A 20,919-nucleotide genomic window follows, 5' to 3' on the forward strand; every position below is an offset into this window, starting at 1 on the left:
TGCCCTTCTCGACAGCGACGCGCACGCACACGCACACCCACAGGCAGCTCGTGCTCGTGGCAAATTACTCCCCGTGAGGTGCTGCCTGGTTACCATCGCGGCAGAGCCATCTCCTCCTCCCACTGCCAGCGAGCACCCCGGCGAGCTCTAATCCCCACGGACCGCGGGAGCCGAGCGGAGCAGCAGCAAGCAGGAGTTGCTTTGTTTGTGCTGACTTGGGTAAGCAAAATATTATTTCTTTAATAGCCCTTTGCTTTTCCTGTCTGTTCCATGCAGTGAAGCAGGTGGGATGCTGGCTAACCTGTTTTTTTGAAATGAATTTTATCTAAACAGGGAAATACTAGAGGACTTCTCTGCACAGACTGTTAGGCTGGTATCCTACAGCACTCGTTATATTTAGTAATTTCATAGAAAGCTGCCTTCTGACATTTTACTTCAAAAGTATTTTAAGGAATCTGAAATATTTATAATGAAAATTGTGATTTTGCAAGTCTTCATCAAGGACTACTAAGTTAACGCACTGCTTTTGAAGCGATGCAGTGGTGGGATGAATACAAGATGTTTAATGTAGATTTGTTTTTAACGGCGAGATCATGTTTTCTATTTCTTGTTCTTTTGTCCCTGAACACAGAGGCTGGCCTGGCAGTTAATTCATTCACATGCAGATTACTTGTTTTGGTGTATTTTTTAAAGCAAAGCCTTTGACTTTGTATTCTCCCTTTTTTTCTGTAAACTTCTTTCCAATTCTAAAGGCAAAATCATGAAAGCAGCATGTATCTTCCCCCTCCACATGTAACTTTGTCACAAGACTATTAATCATGTCTTACAATAATTTTGCTAATGCAGTATATCCATTCAGAAGCAGAGTGTCTGTCTGCAGATGGATTTGTTACTGTGAGATATGAAAGCGGAACAAATTTCTTCAGGAAATGTTTAAGCAAGGTCATAATAACATTCATTACATTCTAAGCAATGATGTGTCACTTGCTGGATCAGACAGAGTATAGCAGCAGTCACGTTTATTGACCTAGTCTGTAGAAGAGCCCAAAGGTGAGACATTAATATGAAAACTATTTACTACTTCCAGCATATACTCATCAGTCCTGCATGTTGCTTAATTTGTTACAACAGGGAAGAGGGAAGCTAAACAAATTAGAGCATTGTTATGTACTTCATTTTTATCTCCTGTAGGTCTTTACCTACATTAATTAATGAACATTTCCTTTTTATTATGCCCCATGTTCTTGCTCTGTCAAGAGGTGAACGGGCAAAAGGGCGAACACAGACCCTCCTCCAGATGAGGTGTTTAAAATAATGCATTTTCCAAGTGCACATTGGGTGCGCTCTGTCCCTGCGTCCCACTGCTGGCTGGAGGAGATGCCACCAAGCCGGGGTGACACATGTGAGCGGGGCGTCAGGATGGAGCTGACAAACGAAGCGTGTCAGGAGCGCGAGGGAAGCGCGCAGACGGACACATCATATGGCAGGAAAACCTGCCAGTCCAAGCACAAAGTCTGTTCGCCCAACTTTTGTTATGACGTTTTCTATTCCTGTAGAAAGTAAAGCTTCTTCAACTAAGCGAGTAGATACATTAAACTGTTTACCCATATGCTGTGTACTAGCACCGAGAAAGGTCAGGACATGGTTGGGCCAGAGCCTGAATAAATAACAAAAACCAGACAACAAATACATCAAACATTGCATTTTCCCAAACTGCTGCAAAGTGCAACAAGTGGCTTAACCAGACTGAGAGACAGAGTAAAGACGAGTCCCCAGAGCCAGCACCAGGAAAGTCACAGGTCTCATAATCCTGTAATCACGGCTGTGTCCTGTACCAAGCCGCCTGGCAAAGACTTTCCCGTGTATCAAAACAGAAAAAAGCATTGAGAATGTGATCCAATGTGAGGCAGGAGGAAGGTGGGCAAGCATTCATCACCCGAGCACATATGCAGCTTTACATTTTAGGCAATTCAAACATTTCATTATTTTGCTCTCAAAATAGCAGCACTTACTCCCCTTCCTCGCAGAAAGGCGAGGGGAGGCAGGAAATGACTTGCTCATGATGGCACAGAAAAACTGAGAAAGCAGGAAATCAAATACACGTGTAGGGAGTCAGAGCTATTCATCCAGCCTTTCCTCCAGATATCAGCAAAACCAAATGCCGTACGCAGAGAGTGACAGAAGGAGGAACTATAAGATGAACAGATGATTCACAGGAGACTAAAGAAAACACGGTACTACCTTCCTTTAGAAGCAAAATCCATTTTAAAAGGAAACTTGTTGAATTCACTAGGATTTAACACGAGAACACTAAGGGAATAGAGCTTAAATGAGCAAACGTTGGGCAAATTTGACACTTGTGCTCGAACGGGCCAAATTCACAGAAGTGAGTGTACGTGGCTGCGCCGTCACCTCCCGCCAGGGGGGCACAGTCACCTTGGCCCTGGGTCCAGCCTCCCCAGGGGGGTTCCTCTGCACCACGCCGCTCGCAGGCTGCCCCCACAGAGCTCGTGCCAACGGGGCTGCGCAGGAACGGAGACTAAAATACTGTTTGTCCCTGGGGCCAGGCTGACCTAGTTTGGTTTGGGTTTTTTTTTTTTTACTTCATATTCTTTGTTTGACAGTAGGCTGAGAAAGAAATGGAGAGGTCATCTGAATTTTACCTGTCATTCAACACCACACTGGCACTGTGCATTTAATATTTATTTGAAATGGGTAAAACTCACCTTCCACCAGCTGCTGAATGTCTCTGCTGAAAATTCTCTTTTTGTGACGTTCCAGATCTGCAGAGATTTGGGATGGGCAGACAACTGTGAAAGAAAACTTCATTTTGGGGCTCAAAATACTGGCAGAAATGTTTCTACTAATTGATCAGCATTTTTGTGAAGAAACGTTGCTCTTCACTGATTCTAAACACCAAGATATGGCTGGGTTTTATAAGTTGTAGTATTTCTAGGAGTTATATACGCGCATCAGAATCCAGCAGGTAAATAAAGGTCAGGTGCACACTGGCCTTGGGTGATTTTATGGACTGAAGCCTTCAACTGTTTACAATTGAGTCAATTTTGTTTCCAAAAATATTAAATTAACCTTTAAAAATTGTGTCAAGGAGCTCAAAATGCAGAAACTGTGCTAATTACGGAGATAAACTAGGTTCAGGAGAATTCAATATATCTAAGCTGTCTGTCACGAAACAAGATCTTTCAGCTTTTTCTCTGCTTTAATACTGCCGCCTTTTCCAAACGCTTGTTTTTACACAAAAGATTGTGCTTCATCTTTAGAAGGCTCAGCTGTGTCTCTCGGGCTCAGGGGCAGCCGTTCCTGCTCTGGGGAAGTGCAATGCTCCACGTGCCAAGGGGATGCTCCACGCGCCAGGGGTGCTGCTGGCGGCACCCAAACCCCTGCGCTGCCTGGGGGTATTTCAGTGCATTTCTTCCGTATCCTGATAGTGTGGACAAGCCACATTTTTTACATGTTTTTTTCTAGTCTTGGGGATCCTTTCTCACCTTCCAGCATACTTCCAGTTCCATAGCGTTAGGCCTGATCTTATTAAGAGCGCTTAGATGTTTGTATAACGTTTCACGGCTCTCAGACCTTGTGCAAGCTCGAACTAATTCCCCCACGGCGGCGCTGAGCTCCCCCCGGGCTGACAGAGTTACTCGCTGTATTAACAGCGGCGCTGCCCAGTCTGAGCTCTAAAGAGCTTAGCGGTGGGGGGGAGCTGGGGGACTGGGACGTGACCAAGGTCAAGCCGCCCGTGAGCGCTGGTGCGTTTCAGACGTGCGGATCAGGCGGGAGTCCCGTGGCTGCGTTCGCCGCCGGACCAGCTTCCCCGCAGTTGCCTCCTCCAACGCCGGTAACACGCGCTCAGCCACCGCCCCGCAGAGCAGGGATGACTCCAGAAAGCTGCATTTTCTGGGAGCTGCTCTCGCCACCCCCTGCACACCGAGCGGGAGGGGGACTGCAGGCGGGGACCGCTTGCTCCGTGTCTGCAGCTCAGAGATGCACCATCAGGGCAAGGCACTAAAAACTGGGCACCCCTTCGCCTCATCAGCGGCTCCCACCAGCCGGCGCCGGGGCACCCCGGCCCTGCGAGGAAAAGGCAACGGGAAGGTTATGACTCAGAGCAAAAGCAATCTGTCAGTTCGCAGAAATTAAAGATGACAGCAGCACACACTGTACGAGACACATCAACAAAATGTTTTATATCAGTTCCCCTCCCCGCAGTCGTGAGCTCTGTATTTATTATTTGAGCGATAAAGCAGCTCAACTATAATCCATCTCCATCGCTAGTTGTACCTAACTTTTAATCCATGAAGTCATGGATGCTTTAGTTAAAATTAGCAACCATTCAGCACGGCTTTTTTAACCACTAAATATGAAGCACAATATAAACATTTGTAATTGCCAACACGCGCTAAATGAGTATACTGACAAGAGAGTGTTACCATATGGTCACCAGCTCCTACCCAGCTGATCTGGTATGATGCTGCGCTGACGGCTGGAGCAGGACGCAGCAGCAGGGACATGGTCAGCACGAACAGTTGTGAGTAGCAAAAGCAGCATAAAATTTCACATGCTTGAAAGGTCTGACTCCTCCGAGCAGCCACCATCCACCGCATCCTGAGTCCAGCTAGCTCCTGGGTAGTCCTGTTTGCACAAGCATCTGCCACATCAGTCACCTTCCTCCTCCTCTTCCTCACAGCATTCCCTGCTTCCACTCTGGAGGAGATGGGTCGCAAGGAAGAGGAAGAGAGCAGCTCCTGGAAGAAGCAGACAAGCAACATCCGGAAAACATTCATTTTCATGGAGGCCCTGGGATCGTAAGTACCACAGCTCCTCTCCAGACAGAGCCACCTCTAGGTCCCAGCTTCCCAGCCCAGGGCAGCCACTCCCTGCTTGGCACCGGCCAACGCCACGAGCAAACGGCTGCCCCTGAGACGGGCACAGGTCTCCAGGGGAGGGGTGGGTGCCCCATCACTGTGCACGGTTGCTGCTGGTGCAACAGTTCACAGCTTGCGCCAAGCAGCTCCTTCCCCCCAGCACCGCAGCACGGTACCGGGTTGGCTCTGCCCTTTCCTTCTTTCCCTCTAAGCCTGTGTGGCAGCCTAGTTAGGTTTTTGCTCTTTTCCTGCTGAGCGCACTGGTCTGCTGCTGCCGCTGCAAGGTCAAGCAAGGTCAAGGGATGGCTCCGAGAGAGATATTATAATAATAAGTCATATATTTAGCTCATAAACCCTGACTCAGTTGAGGGATGAAACAAGAACAAGGATGTTCGAGTTCTACGATACTTCTCTGTGAGTTAACAGCTTAATTTGCCTATTCATGCAAATGAGACAAGAAAATGTTTCCAAGGTGGTGGAGGAGGAATTGAATTACCTCCACCAGCGAGTTCTGTCACGGCCAAATTTCCTGTGACTTTAGAACCCACGGCAAAGCTCCCAAAAAACAGCTACTCCAGAGCTCAGTGACGTTTTAATTATCATGTTCCTGGTCAGCCTCAGAAATTAAATTATCCAGCAGCTTTCTCTAAAGGAATGAGGTTAGAAAAAGCTTTGTTCTCTCCCAGCCAACTTGTTGATTCATCATTTTTTAATAAAGGGTATAATTATTATAAACTGTTTGGGACAGATATATAGAACAGATGCCCCAGCATCTGATTTGTAGGTTGTTCATTTCCTACTGTTACATTAACAGGAAAATTTAGCATTAGAAATTGGGATTTTTTCCACATGCACCACTTCAGCTAGCTGAGGAAGAGAAGTGAAGATCTGGGACCTAAAACTACCTGGAAAATTACCATCACCTTCCCCCAGCATCCGCAACTGTAGGATTAGGGACCTCACTGAGGACATCCCTGCTTATTCGCTGGGAGCTCTCAGGAACTTGAAAGGCATTTCCACAAAATGGAAATTTTCAGACTTAATACAGATAAAAAGAGCAGAACATGTGAAACAAGGAAAACGTCCCAACACCACCTGCTTTTTGGGCCAGAAGAGAGAAGACCATTACGTATCATTTACTGAATGAAACAGAGATTCACATTTATCTGTTGGGATGTCTTCCCAAAAATCTATGGGGTTTTTTTTGTTGGGTTTGTTGGGTTTTTTTCCTTGCTAGGAACCAGTCCTGGCACAGCCCAGTTCCTCACAACCCCAATGGTCTTGCACATTGTTCCGGCAGCACCCGGGGGCCCGCAGGAGGAGGAGGAAAGCAGAGCTGAGCGAGGAGCTGCCTTCAGCTCCCGCCCTGCGTCATCACCGGCTGCTGCTCGCTGACAAAGACACAGGAGCGAAGCGCCGCGTGCCAGATGGGTACAGCTCCGTGCTCAGCCAATCTGTCTGCACAGTACACTGGAGTCTTTGTTTCCTCCATTACAGGAGACACAGGTTTTCTGCCCTTGTTTTTTGGGTTTCCTGCAACAGCATCCCAAGCAACATGCTCCCACTGCGCTCATCCTCCTCGCTCTGCCCTCCAGCTCCCTGCAGGGCTTTGCAGACTCAGTGGCAAGTTCCATTTAACTACCATCAATTAATCTGTTGCTCATTTGATGAGGATTATTGAAGACTGACCTGGCAAAGCATGCACTGTCACTATCCTGAGACACGTGTTCAGCTGCCTAAGACAAACCTCTAACAGGATTGTGAGCTTTAGACATGTTATAAATACCTGCTCATCGCTGCACTGGCTGAACCCTTATCAGGAATGTACAAGACACTCATTGTCACTTTGTCACTAAGGGTATGCAGTATTAGCGGTCTCTGCAGAAAGGAAAACACATTAGATGATAAATGAAAATACAAACTGAGGTTATCCAGTTATTTTGCACTTCAAATATACAGAACATCGGTTGATATACCCAAACTGCAACAGAATCGGGCTCCCCTCACTGCAGCTCGGCGCTCTCAGCCCTCAGGGCAATGCTGACCAGGAAAGCGTGAGGAAACACAGTTTGCATTAAACAGGAATTTGGCCCCCTTAGAGGGGAGGCCGTTGAGATCCTTCCACTGGGGGTTGTTAACCCCCACGAGCACCCGAGCTGCAGACGGCCCCGTCGGCGTGGTGGTTATTGATACAGCCCCCCAGCTGGGCTTGCCCTTAGCCCGGGAAAATCCCCCCAGTCCCAGAGGATTCGAGTGCAAAGGTTCCCTGGAAGGCAGCGAGCTGCGAGGCCACGGACGGTGCCTCCTGTGCCCACCTGAGGCACGTGCTGAAAACCGTGTTTGCCATCTGCCTCCCCGAAGTGTGCTCTGAACCTGGCACGCGCAGGAGCCAAACCCCTGACTGTCTTTACAGACACTGCTGAAGAATGTGATTTAATTTCATTGCACAGTCCTTTTTGTCCACTGTCTCAACACAGCTTCATGATGAACTATGCAAAAACAGAAAAAAAGTGGGTTTTTTTCTAAATATCGCATAATCTTGAATTGAAGATCCTAAGTTTGGGGCTGCTGGAGATGTAGTTCTAGCTTTACAATCAGCATCCACTTAGAGTTAAGTTACTACCACAATGTTTTTTCTTGCTATTTCCTCTCTCTAAGTATCCTTCCAGTTCACAGCAGCAGCATCTACTGAAATACAACTTCTTCTCCTCTCTGCAGAGGTGCCTTCTCGGAAGTTTTCCTAGTGAAGCAAAGAAGCACTGGCAAGCTCTTTGCTCTGAAATGCATCAAGAAGTCTCCTCTCACAAGGGATAGCAGCTTGGAGAACGAAATAGCAGTGTTGAAAAAGTGAGCATATATACATTGTAATGTAAAGTAGAACAAATGTCCTTTCCTAAGATGTGTGGCTCTACTGTAAAAATAATATAAAGAAATAAGTATTTCTTTTTAAAGAATATAGAAATATTACTGTGAATTAGCAGTTTTAGAAAGATCAGGAAAGTTTCCTCTCTCATTCCTCAGCTGGGTTTGTAACGCCAACACAGCCCAACTGCCCCAGATCTGGGGAAGGAATGAGATGAAGCAGAGCAGTTCAGGGAAAGGAGAACCCCTGTGGACACTGTTGTGGTCCAAGTAACACACCTGAAGCAGAGCAGGCAGCTGCGTGAAAACAAGGGGCCTGGTCCTCCGCTGTCGGTGCCTGGTGCTCCAAAGGGAGTTTGCGGTGGAGTCGGCGATCCTCTGCCACACAGGGCGAGGGAGCTCAGCCACAAAACAGACCAGTGAACTTTCACTGGTGATTAAAGCAAGGCAACTGTTGGGTTTTCCACTTGCAAAGCCACTTTTGTCCTTGCCAAGTTTGTTTCTGATCCACATTTATCTTTGCAGAATAAAGCATGAAAACATCGTGACTTTAGAAGATATCTATGAGAGCACAACCCACTTCTACCTGGTCATGCAGCTGTAAGTATCAGCAGAGCCATTTCTTTATGGGCCACAGAGGAAGAAGAGTGGCAGGACAGGGGGGATGCACCATATTTCAGCGCCTACACCGCGGAGTCCCTCACACATAAAAGCTGCTCACACAGGAGCCACTCAAACACCCCTCACTGACGAGGGGAGAGCCCCGTGGTTTGAACGAACCTGGACACTTCTCCTGCTGTCTTGGCCCGTGCTCATTTTAGCAGCAAGTTTCTAAACCAAGATTAGGATCTATTTATGCAAATTAATTCATCACAGTTTAGCAGGGCAGAGACAGAAGTATTTCTAATTAAAGCTGTGCCATGCAGGGTTTCTAGAAATGAAAATGGGCAACATGTCAGCTGCAGAGAAAGCAGCTCGCTGTGGGCATCAGCTCTGAGCACCCGGCTGCTACTGCTAACTTGCAAATTTAGCCAAAGGAAGCAATCACACAAAACCCTGTATCTGCTTGTGTAGCGGAGCCTGGAGGCAGCCCTGCCCGTGGTGCGGGGTGCCTGCGGCTCAGACCTGCTGGGAGTTGCCTCGTACCCTTACCCAAACTCCCCAGGTTTACCAGTAATGCTTACTGGCACCCTGAAATTGCACTCGAGAGCACCCATCAGCCTCAGCATCACAAAAGCTGCTGCCCAGGGAATGGTTCTGCTGTAGGTGGAGTTACAAAAGGACCAGAAAATTAGCTTGCCTAACACAAAAGCATGATTACCTTTGTTCAATTTTTGTTTCATTCTTTTTCTTTCTGAACTACCATTTCCACAGGGTATCTGGGGGAGAGCTGTTTGACCGAATTTTGGAACGAGGAGTCTACACCGAGAAAGATGCGAGTGTGGTGATCCACCAGGTCCTGACAGCAGTGAAATACCTCCACGAAAACGGAATAGTTCACCGTGACCTGAAGGTGAGACTGTCCCTCAGCGAGAGCAGCGCCTCGGGGAGCTGGCGTGACCGCCAGCTTTACCTGCTCTGCCCCGTGACTTTTTGTTGTTCCTTTCCATTTCTCTACCACAAATTCAACCTCTGACCACTTTGTGTTCACAGCCTGAAAACCTTCTTTACCTTACTCCTGAAGAGAACTCCAAAATCATGATCACAGACTTCGGCTTGTCTAAAATGGAACAGAACGGCATCATGTCCACTGCCTGTGGGACTCCTGGATACGTTGGTAAGCCAAGGATCAGGAATGGGCTTTTGCTGGTGGACTGACTGGAAAAAAGTTGTGCATGAACCTAGCAGAAAGGAAAAAAATACATATTTACATTAACAACAACATGCTACACACAAATGTACCGCATGGACCCCTTAAAGACTGGATTACAAACAAGTATAGAGACTGAAAAATCTCAGGATGTTTACAAGTGCAAAGAAAAGGATAATTTTATGAGCAATATTTCAGCCTTAGTCATGTATTTATGGAAAAATTACAAAAATAATTTTAACACAGTGGGATTTTTTTTAATGTCCACCAGACTGCATTGGCTTGATCCACAGCTTACTGGCTAAAACCTCAGGATGCAGAGATTGTCAGTGGTTCCGTCTGTTCAATGGCATACAATAGATACAAAAAGCACAGACCAGTCCAGCTGGTAAATGGGGCTGTTACTGGCTGATTCTCTGCACTGGCCCCTCAGAGGCCGACTGTACAAGAAACTACTGCTTTTCCCAGTATTGGGTAATTTATTATTGCTTAGAATTTTCATTTGGTTTTGCTGTTCCGCAGCCCCCGAAGTCCTCGCCCAGAAACCATACAGCAAAGCTGTAGACTGCTGGTCCATTGGAGTCATCACCTATATCCTGTGAGTAAGAGCAAACAACATCCCACTTATTTTTCCATGAGTTTCCCAACTCCTCCATCACTTCATACGCCTCTGCAGAGCGGCAGCGCGAGCGGAGGCGATCCTGGACCTCCCATTTTGCTGCGGGAAGAGAAGAGCGCTGTATTCTTCCTTTGCACGGATTCACTAGACCGTAGAAATGAAAGGGATGTGAAGAATCAAATACGGGAGTGCAGATGAAAGGAATCACATTTTCTCTATTATATGCCTCATCCTATGCTTTGTTTTTTTCCAGTTGCCTACAAATATCATTCAATCTTCCTCAGTACTTTTTGTTTCATTTCCTCCCACACGATGCAGCTATGTACCAGCTGTGGCTTTGTCCTTTTGCTGCTGCAGTTGAGTTTTTAACTCTTCTCTGCAGCTTTACCGACACACTTAGATGGGAGGGACAGAGCAGCCTCCTCTGTTACTCACCCACTGGTGGTGCCCACACGTGCCCAGCCTGGCCGGGCTGTGAGCAGCCTGTGCCACCGTGGACGGTGGCGCTGAAGGACCGCTGGCTTTCTGCTCTGTTCCAGGCTGTGCGGGTACCCTCCTTTCTATGAAGAGACCGAGTCCAAACTCTTTGAAAAGATTAAGGAAGGCTACTATGAGTTCGAGTCTCCGTTTTGGGATGATATCTCTGAGTCAGGTAAAGCTCTGGCACTGGGAAGCCCCTCGCTCCCTCCCACAAGCCGCAATCCAGAGCCCTGCGACCCGTGGGCACGAGCCTGCACCAGCCGAGCCCCCACGCACCCCCGGCACCCCCCAGTCGCCCTCCGCTTGCCTCAGCAGGGAGGGAAAGGATGAAGTGTTGGACTGAGTCACTCCCGCAGCAGCAAAGCCCCAAAGGTGGGAACCGACTGCAGAGGCTCCCGGTGCCGCCGGGGCGATGACGCCAAAGCCGAGCTGCGCTGGCAGAGTTCCGGGCGCTTTGCATCCTGCCTGTAACACAGCGTCCTCGGCTGAAGCCTCGTAACGTAACCTTGGTTTTCACAAATGATTTGTGAGCTCAGAGTGGGCTTAGGTTTCCCTTGGCAGTAAGGGAAGTTCAGTTTTTCAACCCTCTTTTTCCATTTTTTTTTTAATTTTCTTTTTCCTTCTGCTTTTCTTCCCATCAAGTCATGCTTCCCTACAGCAACGCAGCGAGCTGTGTCAGCCACCGCTGCACCCTTCCTCCAGACTAACCTGCTTCTGGAGCTCACCCGCACTGAGTTTACTGAAGGCAGCGTCTTAGCAGCATATTTTGAACATCAATCTTTTTATACACAGAAACAAAACTAGCAGGAGGTTTGTTAGGACTTAATAACAAACACCACAATTCTCCCTGAAAAAAAGGAAAAAAAAGGGGGGGGGAGGGATGTAAGCACTCTTTAGGGCAACTTCTAAACCTGCTCAGTTTGCACGTATTTTTTACAATTATGTTTTAGCTGAGTAATTCAGCTTAAATTCACGTAACCTAAGCGTGCAGTTTGGTACATCCCCAGTTAACTTGTTTTCACCTGGAGCCCTCCACTACAAACCTCTCCCTGTAGTGGGGTAATGAAGCAGCACGAACACCTCCTCCTCGGGGCTGACCTTTGCGATGTTTATCCGCTAGCGTTTGCCACGTCCTGTTAGGATCATATCTCGGAACAAGGAGAAAATAACCTTTTCTCTCTGCTTCTCCTTCCCTCCCAAACAGCCAAGGATTTCATCAGACATTTACTGGAGAAAAACCCAGACACGAGGTTTACCTGCGAAGAGGCCCTGCGGCACCCCTGGTGAGAGGACGGGGCCCCGGGGATCGACCAGCTCCGCGTCTCGCTCCACGTGCTCGGTGGCAGCCGAGAACAGGGGGGTCTCCCCAGCCCCCTTAATAACGTCACCGTCTGCCTCCGCGTGGCCCTGGGTGGTGTTTTTGTGTGTGAAAAGAAAGAAAAAAAATGAATAATTAAAGATGCAATTTGTGCAAATTTGCCTCCATAAACAGAGGCAAAGAAGAAATCCCATCCTGAGCTTTTCCACGCTTTGAAGTGTGTGTTTGTGTTACATTTTGTTGCTGTTTTTCCTTTGGGTTTAATTATTGCTGATTGAACGTACAAAGCAGTTAGTTGCCTCCAGAATGTGGAATGCCTTACAAATGCCATCTGCCTACGAGCCCATTTTCTTCTCTCCCCATCTGCAGGATTAATGGAAATACAGCCCTTCACCGTGACATATACCCATCTGTCAGCGCTCAGATTCAGAAAAACTTTGCAAAGAGCAAATGGAGGGTAAGTCGTTTGCTGGTGGGAGCCTAGAGCCATTTCACTAACAAACGCCAGTTGCTGCCATCTAGCAATAAGCAAGGCTTCAGCTGTGTGGGTAAGCACCCAAAAGCTGAGATCCTCCAAAGGCTGCCTGAAAATTGTATCCAGTTACTGTTTATAGTGTGTTTGGACCAATATTCCCTGCTGCAATGCATACTGGCAGATTCACCACAAACATTGCACTGTGGTGGCCGCGCCAAGAGAGTAAAGGGGAGGGGGAAAAGATTATTGCCTTTATACTGAGGGAGTGAAATTGGTGCTTCATCAGCAGATCTTTTCGGGAGCTTAACCCAGCTTTTCCTCCTTTCAGCCTTGAAGATAAATTGGTACTTTATTTATATCAAGAGTTTTAGTAAGAATTGAGGTGGAGAGAGGAATGCCATAGGAACCACGTGCACGGTAGCATTTTAAACACTTTCATTCAAAATTCAGCTCTAGCCTTCATTTCACACTACGGGGTAATTTACAGCTGTTCCCCCTGATTTCCTCATGTAGAAGTGGTTGTAATCTTCAAAAGCATCAGCAGTTTGCACTCAGTGGAAACCGCGGTGCTTATGCCAGGAACGAGCACATCCCGCTTCCCACACACCGTGCCAGCAGCCGGTCACTGCGAACCGGTACAGCACGGTCACAATCTGGGGGGACCCTTCTTCACCCCACAGCACCCACCCAGCCTGGCATCACCAGGTGCTCACCACGGGGGTTTTTCTCTTCTTCCCCAGCAAGCGTTCAACGCCGCAGCCGTTGTGCACCACATGAGGAAGCTACACATGAACGGTCACGCGGCGGCTGGGAGCACCCTCCCCGTTCTACAAGTCTCGGAGGCATCCAGACCCAACATGCCCGTGATGGCCACCCGGCCAGCAACGCCCAACAAAGACAAGCACGTGTCAGTCCCTCTGGTCCCCACGCAGGGCTGTCCAAACCCTCCCACTCAGCTGGAGCGAGACGCAGGAACGAGAGAGGGAAAGCTGCAAAGCCACGCGGAGAACGGAGCGCTGCCCGTGAGCAGCAGCCTGGCCCTGCCGGATAACTACAGCCCACCGCCCAGAACTTCCTGTGGCTGCAGTCCAGCCTGCATAGGGCACGAGAAAACAAAGACGTCCTTCTGCTCCGAGACAGTGCTCCTTAAAAAATCTGCAAAATCCCAGTAGGTATCCAAGTCATTAGCCAAAACTTCCAACAAAGTCTGTGGGAACAACCAATAACCTTTATGTGCCAGGAGTTGCCCGGCACATAAGTTGCTGGCCCCAGGCAGAGGGAGAAGGGAGGGAGGGAGGGAGGAATAAGGACAGAGGCAAAGGCTCTGACTGGCTGGAGAGCGGTGCCCAGCCAAGTCTCTGCCACACTTGTACGAGCATCAGGTGAGGCACGCTGCCCAGGCTGCACAGCCAAGCCTGCAGCGAGTGGAGGCAGCAGGGCTCCGCTGCCACACTCCATTGACTGGAGCACATTTGCTTTCCAGAAACTGAAATTGCCTGTGGTTAAAGCTGCTGGTGCCAGTTACTCAGCTGGTGCTGAGTGACTGGACCCTGCCTTTGCTGCAGAGTTGACTCGCACCCAGCTCTGCTTTCAGCAGCTGACATTCTTTATATTAAAAACACAATTTCAATTCACCTGCTGAACGATCATAAATATTGCTATTTCCCTTTTTTGTTCTTTCTCTTCCAATCTTGCATTACCAACCAGTCATTTCAAATCAGAAGTTCTCGTCCCAATGAAAACTGGTAAACACTCTTCTCACTGTGGCACTGGGCAAACTGGAGTTTGTTTGATCATGTGATGAGGAGGCAGCCACCAGGCTCCCCACATTGCCAGCGGTAAGTGCTCCACAATCCAATCACCAGCCACTTTTAATTAATCCCATTATGGCACGAAAAAGGAAAAGGCACAAATAGCAAAGTGATTGTACATGAAATAAATTGACTCACTCTTTTTTTTGCAACAGAAAAAGCCTTAACTAAACCCTCTTCCAAGGAAGAAATAATCTTTCAGCTTCCATTAAGGCCAGTCCAGTGACTCTGAATCCAACTTCTGCATTACAACAGGGCTGCCCCAGGAACGCATGAAAGGAAGCCGAGCATGGACCTGTCATACCAAACTCTACAATTATTCAAAGCTACTCACTAGGAATCACACTGGAACCAAACAGCTCCATCAGCTGGGATTAGAGCTTTTCAGCTGGGTCTCAGCTGTGACCACGAGCCAAGGGCTGAGCATAGGCAGGACGTCCCCGCAGCCTGGAGGGCCTCTCCCTTTCCTAGACTCGGCCCAGGCAGGTCACTTTAAGTTGCCTTGTTCCCAAAGAGCAAAGCATGGAGATGTTCATTTTGTACGTGAGCAGAGTACAATCATGGAAGTTTCATCCTGTTTGACCGTAGCTTGCATTAATTCTGGACTAGCTAAACTCTTATCATTGCACCACTTTGTATCTGAGCAGTAAGAAGTATTGCTATTAGATCCTGCAACAAAGAACAGTCCTCAAAGGTGAACGTACGCGAGCATAGTTCTCCACAAAGGCTGCATCAAGTGAGCTACCTCCTGTTATCTTCTGTGACACTCTCTACTGATGAGATTGTACGAGCAGAACTGTAATATACAAAGGATTAATGGAAGAGACAAATACAAGTAAGATTTCCTATAGGCTCGAAAAAGGTCCATTCCACGATCAGTTGTGTAATAACCCTTAATAGCCAAGGCACACAAAGGGATCTAAGCTGTTCCTAACCCCCATGCTACTGCTTATTAACAGAGCACGTTTTGAAGGTAGCAGTCTAGTGAAACAAAGTTCAATCCTCAATTGATTCTCTCTCTTGCAGAAACAGAAGGGCTGTTTTACTCTTTTTCTGCACTTCACAGCCAGACATCAACAGTGCGAGCAAGAAAGGAGGCTGTGTCCCGTCGGGAGCAGGCGGGCAGCAGCGTCTCAGAGAGCAGCGACCAACTGGTGACGAGCAGCATGTTAGTCCCAGGAATCCATCACTGCAGTGACCTCGGGGTGTTTCTGGATCGTTAAAGCTGGGAGAAGGCAACAGAAAGTCTGAGGCTACTGCTAGCATATTCAGTGTATATTATCCATATGACATCGCTCAACGCTATAAGCTTTTGTTTTCTGTATACTGTTTAGTTGTCCAATGCATAAGTGCACTGCACAACATAAATCCTATAAACCAAAGCCATGTAGAGTTTTACTCAGTGGCAGGTCAGTTATTTTTACAGTCTTCACCCTATCCACTCCCTGGGTTTTGGTTAGTCCCAGGCTTCAGCACTCTGACGTTCAGCACCCACCAGCTGCCCAGTTCTCACTTCGGCTACAAAAGGAGAGACAACCTGCTAGCAACCTCCATATGTCTGATAATAATCACAGCAAGGTCTAAGTTCCCAGCTTCCAAAGTCTGTAATTGCACAATAAATACTTGCTTAATAAAGCTGAGTTTTGTTTTGTAAAGTGCCTCTTGGTTATTCATAGAAATCTGATGTGGAAACAGTCTATTAATTCCCTTCTAAAGCACTCCCTGTGCATCTGCAGACCTGCTCCCTCTGGTATTTTTCTGGCAAAGCGTTACTGTGGTAAATAAGCAGATTGTGGTAGAAAGTAAAACAAGATGCTTGACTCCACCTTTGAGTACGAGATTGCGTTTCTCTTATTTGTATAAATACAGGTACATCATATAGATGTGATGGAGATACAATTCCCCATTTCTGTGAACTGGTTACTTGAAGAAAGATGTAGGAGGGAAGTACTGGAGCCGCGGCAAGTTTTAAGGATTAACTGCAGCATAGCTAAAAAGTTTTAAAAGGCCCCACGTGAGGGTTTTAATTCGAACAGTGAAATTCAGCTTGAAGAGCTTGAACTGGCTAAAATAAGAAAAAGACAGAATTTCTTGGTTTATAAACCCCTCTGGAAAGAACAGCTTCAGGGATGTTTTTATTTGCCATGGAAGATTGATGTGTCTCCCCCTTTTTCCTCCAGTTACCGGGCAGCTTCAGCCAGCCCAGCCAAGGTTAGTCCTCTCCATGGGGTTGCTCCTTTGGCTCAGTGCAGCTATTTTCCAGAGGTACAGACACTCAATTTGCTAAAAATAGAGACGTTAGGCACGTGAGAACTCCAGCCAGAAAATGGGAATAAATACACAAGTCAGTCTCTGCAGAGGAGGAAGGCAGTGCCGTTGGAGCGCGGGCAGCTTGCTCAGGAGCAGCTCTCGTAGTAGGCGACTCGCTTGTTGATGGCGTCCCGGATCCTGCCCACCCGCTCCTCCAGGCCCGACAGCCTGGCCGACTTGGACATCAGAGCCTTGTTGCTTTCCTGAATCTCCGTCTCTAAGGCTGAGGAGAGAGGGCAGGAAAGGGTTACGTGATGATGGGACAGGGGGAAGGCAGCATGGCCCTTACCCCCCCAACAGCCTGGGCTGAGCCCCCACCTCCCTCCTGCATAGCTCTGGTGGGGCAAGAAAAACCAACATCCTGCATTCCTCCCTTCTCCCCCTCAAAAAAATACCCCAACACAACTGCTCTGAACAAAGCCATTAGTTTTGAAAGCTTAAAAATGGAGCAAGTGTGTGGAGGAAAATGGGGGCACATGGGCATTGCAGGCAGGGGGTCCCCTCCACAGGGACACACGCACCCTCACAAACTCTAAATTTACTGGGACAGCACCAGCAGATACAGCCTGAACCCACACCGTGTCACTGCCAAAAGTACGTTGTCTTCCTCCTAACTCCTTTCCCTCCCCAATCTGGGGGCCAAAAGCCCTTCCCCAGTGTGTGAGATTATTACATTGAGTTCACAAAGAGTCTTACTTTCCATCCTGAGCATCACGGCCAAAGTTTCCTCAAACAGAGCCTGTGCCTCCAGGTCTATGCTCTGCACCCTGCTGCCCTGCTCTCCCAGGGCTGGGCTCTGCCCCATCCTGCTCTTCAGCTCAGCGTACATTTGTTTCACTTGTCCAAAAGCCTGTGGGAAAGCAAATAAGCAGTGCAGGTTGAATCAAGCAAATAGACTGGGGGAGAGAGGATTTTCTAATGCTGAATCCAATATTAATTTCCAATATTAATTTTCAGTATTAAATGGATGCTGCACTAGAGCTTTGTCACTAGGTTATTGTGCAAATGCGTGAGTTTGTGATGCGCTCACAAAGATGCTGACTGACAGCTGTAGGGGCTACTCTGCCTCAGGCGGGAGATACAGCAGAAATGAGTTTCCAGTAAAGGCGTTACAACTGAGGAAGGTCCTGGAAAAATTCAGTAGTGGGATACTGCATCCGATTAATAGGAAGTGACACACAGCGTGCAAGCCGTGGCTGGGACAGGAAAGCCTCCTCGCCTTATCTAAAATGGTGCCAGGACACAGCTGGCTTTGCTGTCCAGTGACAGCAGGGAAGCGGAGCACAGCTGTGACCACCGTGGCCCGTGGCCGGTACCTGCTGCACGCTCCGGGCCTGCTCGCCCGCCTCCCCGGCCGTCCGCTGCGCGTCGGTGGCCCGCAGACGGCTCTGCTCCGCCTCGTGCTGCAGCTGCGACAGCCTCTCCATCAGCCCGTCCAGCTGGGCCGCAATGGCCTTCACGTTCTTCTCGGCTGGACCAAGAACAGCCTCGATCTAAAAGCAGAACACTCCATGTGAAGAAGGAAATCACATCCAAACCCCATTCCTGATGTTTTTCTCCTCTGTGCAGCTCCTCTGCCTGACGGATGTATGGCAGAAGCGGGGTTCAGGGGGAGCAGGGGCTGCTCCCCGTGCAGGGCAGCCCCAGAGCTTGTCTTGGGGGGCTCTGGCAGGGACTGTGACTGGAGTTTGGAGAAGCACACAAGTGAGGCTCAGCAGAAAGAAGAGATTTTTACAGAAAAAGCCTCACCGGGCCCCATTTCCCACCTGCACTGGAGCAGGACTCTACCAAGCAGGGAAGTTTCAAAGGAGCGGTGAGCAGGGCACAGCGCGGTTATTGGGATGTCACTGCGCGTCACTCACTTCATCGATGCGCTCCTGGATGAACCGAAGGGAAGAGCCGGAGCCCCTGATCGCACCCCGGGCCTCCAGGAGCACCGTGTTGGCTCGTCGCAGATTCCCGACCACCTCTTCCACGCTGCCCTCCACGGAGTTCGCCCGGTTCCTGGGGAAACAGCCAGGAGTGAGTGTACATAACAGTGTGGACTAGAAAGTCTCGGCTGCAGAGGCAAAATAAGGAAGCTTGAGAAGCAAGACAGGATCCCCCAAAAGCCACAGACCCACACATCTGGACACACTGCACTCCAGCAGGTTTCCTTCCGAGAGAAACATTACTTCCATTTCATACCCCCAAGCAGAGGAGACAAACTGAGAAGGGAAAGGAAACACCTTCCTTTAAACTAGTTAGATTTATTTATTTTGTAAATGGTGCAAGAAAAAGCACTGAAGGGAAAGCAATCACCACTGAACCAGTTTCAACGAATGCTTTTCTGTTTGCAGAGGGACTATTCAGGCTGGGTGACAGAGCTCTCCGTAGAAAGCCAGACTCCCTTGTCTCATCACTTCCAGCAGGTTAAGCAGGTGTCAGACACTATCAAGGAGTTTACACCCTTATCCCCTAACCTTCTCGCTGGGATATTGCTGCAAGTCAACATGTGACAAAGCAGATGCTCCAAATTTGCAAGGACACTGTAATTACTTTTTAAGGGACCATGAGATAATCCTCCCAACTTTCACCCAGAAAACAAATAGCCCATTTAATCTCTCTTGTGCAATTAGGATGTAGGTCACCAATATCAAGTAATACGAGGGCAACCCTGTCATCTCCCATCACAGGGACTCGAGAGAGAGAAAAGTCTCCATTACTTTTGGTAAAGACCCTCTTGTTCTAGTATCTATAACAGGATCTATTCTTGGCAGCCAGATTTTTTATCTGTAGTGGGGCACCAGGAAGGTGTCTGTAGAGACTGCAGACTCATTCTTTTTGGCTCTGTACAGACACAGAAGATCCTGGCCTAAAACTTCAGATTGTGCAAGTCAGTAGAACTCCAGCAGAGCGAGATTTCAACCAACTGAGAACAACCATGTTCAAACAAATGAGAACAACCACGTTCACTGCAGCTGAGTGACTCTCAGCTGCCAAGAGCCCCTGAACCCCAACCGACCTGGCCTGTTCTGCCTCCTGCTGAAGCTGCTTGGCCCTGGCGATGTCCTCGGCTGTCTGGGCGAGGATGCTCTCCGGGCACTGCAGCTTAGTCGCCAAATTTTGGATCTCGGTCATTTTTCTCAGAACTGCAGCAGCATCCGTGGGGAGACGCAGGGAGAGAACAGACTCACTGATTTCCTGGATAGTGGCAGGGTCCGTGTCCTTGTCTGCAGAGCAAATGGACAGATGGCGTCAGAAACGGGAGAGAGGAAAGGTGGGAGTGCAAATGCAAGGGAGGACAAGGGCAGACATCCAGCCGTGCATACTCTCACGCACACAGTCTCTTCATTTCAGACAGCTGCCAGGATCCACTATGAATTTAATCCCCTCGAATTTAATGTATTTCTCATTCACGTGAGCAAAACTTTCAGGAAGGGACTGAAATGATACCTTTAATTGGGCAATATGAACACCAGGGCTAAGCCCAGAGCACAGTCAGGTAGACCTCACTGAGCAGATGAGGTTATGTTTCAAGACAAACCTTTTTTTATTTCACAAATAAAAGTTAATAAATCTGAGGAATCAGAAGCAGGCAGAGCCCAAGGGACATTAGCCTAGCGATTAGCTCAGAAATATCTTCACTCATCATTAACACCAGGCAGCACCAAATGACCTGATTTTCTTATTCAGCTAATGCTCATGAGGCTCATTATGTTATTACAATCTGTCTGCGAACGATAAGTCATCCCATTGGTTTATAGGCCAACAAGGAATTCTCGTCTGATTAATAGTCTGCTCCAGAGAAGACCTGTCTGTTTATCTCCGGTCAGCAAGTGCTGCCAGTAAACTTCTCCGCATCGGGTCAATGCCGATGGCAAATCCTTGGAGAGCACCAGCTGTGGGGAGGGGCTTGTCCTCGAGCCCCGGCGATGGCACAGGGCACTGCAGCAGAGCGCAGGACTCGAAGCAAGATCTTGTCCGTGCTACAGACAAAAGATCACCTCCTTCACAGCTTTCACTTAGGTAAATTCAGTTCATTGTTTCAGAGGTAATATTTGAGAGCAGGTCCGGGAGGGATGTTGGAGACCCCTCCACCAAGACCCATGCACAGAAGGTCAAGGCCACGTGGTACCTCCTGCCCCATCGACCTCACAGATGGCCCCAAACGCCTCTGTGAGGAAGCAGGCAGGGATTGCCCCAGAGACATCCCAGGGAAGTCGACACAGATAGAACAGCCGGGATTAATTTGGGTCAGTCTGAACAGCACAGTTAAGCCTGAGCAAGTCAGCTGGCCAAGCTGCAATTACTGACAAAGTCAGGGACTTGTGTACTGCTGAAATTCCTTCTCTGTTTTTCAGAAAACACT

At 48.4% G+C, this 20,919-nt stretch overlaps 2 protein-coding genes across 5 annotated transcripts in view; one reads left to right on the forward strand and one right to left on the reverse strand.

Annotated features, from left to right (window-relative positions):
- On the forward strand, positions 1-16,637 carry CAMK1G (calcium/calmodulin dependent protein kinase IG). 4 transcript variants are annotated; one of them, XR_012632188.1, is made up of 14 exons: positions 1-219; positions 4,706-4,823; positions 7,602-7,730; positions 8,271-8,345; positions 9,120-9,258; positions 9,399-9,522; positions 10,078-10,153; positions 10,714-10,826; positions 11,859-11,937; positions 12,342-12,429; positions 13,188-13,615; positions 14,155-14,285; positions 14,414-15,093; positions 15,285-16,635. XR_012632188.1 is itself a non-coding variant. In XM_074894015.1 (13 exons), the coding sequence occupies exons 2-12, from the start codon at positions 4,732-4,734 to the stop codon at positions 14,246-14,248; spliced, it is 1,437 nt and encodes a 478-aa protein (XP_074750116.1). In that variant the 5' UTR covers positions 1-219; positions 4,706-4,731; the 3' UTR covers positions 14,249-14,285; positions 14,414-16,635. The 4 variants fall into 4 exon arrangements, 3 of the variants coding, with proteins under 3 accessions (XP_074750116.1, XP_074750117.1, XP_074750118.1); XM_074894015.1 differs by having other exon boundaries at positions 14,414-16,635; XM_074894016.1 differs by lacking the exon at positions 14,414-15,093 and having other exon boundaries at positions 2-219; positions 15,285-16,634.
- LAMB3 (laminin subunit beta 3) overlaps positions 16,370-20,919 on the reverse strand; it is a 25,986-nt gene continuing 21,436 nt past the window's right edge. Inside the window, exons 23-27 of the mRNA XM_074893714.1 lie at positions 19,573-19,780; positions 18,431-18,572; positions 17,885-18,061; positions 17,265-17,418; positions 16,370-16,791 (exon numbers count right to left, since the gene is read on the reverse strand). Coding sequence (XP_074749815.1) covers positions 16,655-16,791; positions 17,265-17,418; positions 17,885-18,061; positions 18,431-18,572; positions 19,573-19,780 — 818 coding nt within the window. The 3' untranslated portion in view covers positions 16,370-16,654. The remainder of the gene's footprint in view (positions 16,792-17,264; positions 17,419-17,884; positions 18,062-18,430; positions 18,573-19,572; positions 19,781-20,919) is intronic.

This window comes from Strix uralensis, chromosome 24, assembly GCF_047716275.1.
Source record: "Strix uralensis isolate ZFMK-TIS-50842 chromosome 24, bStrUra1, whole genome shotgun sequence".
In the NCBI taxonomy this organism is placed as follows: domain Eukaryota; kingdom Metazoa; phylum Chordata; class Aves; order Strigiformes; family Strigidae; genus Strix; species Strix uralensis.

Bases quoted from the DNA above. Each gene is read 5' to 3' on its own strand.
- CAMK1G (XM_074894015.1), top strand. From the start codon at position 4,732: ATGGGTCGCAAGGAAGAGGAAGAGAGCAGCTCCTGGAAGAAGCAGACA. The intron at 4,824-7,601 runs GTAAGTACCACA...TCCTCTCTGCAG, and splicing joins TTCATGGAGGCCCTGGGATC to AGGTGCCTTCTCGGAAGTTT. The intron at 12,430-13,187 runs GTAAGTCGTTTG...CTTCTTCCCCAG, and splicing joins TTGCAAAGAGCAAATGGAGG to CAAGCGTTCAACGCCGCAGC.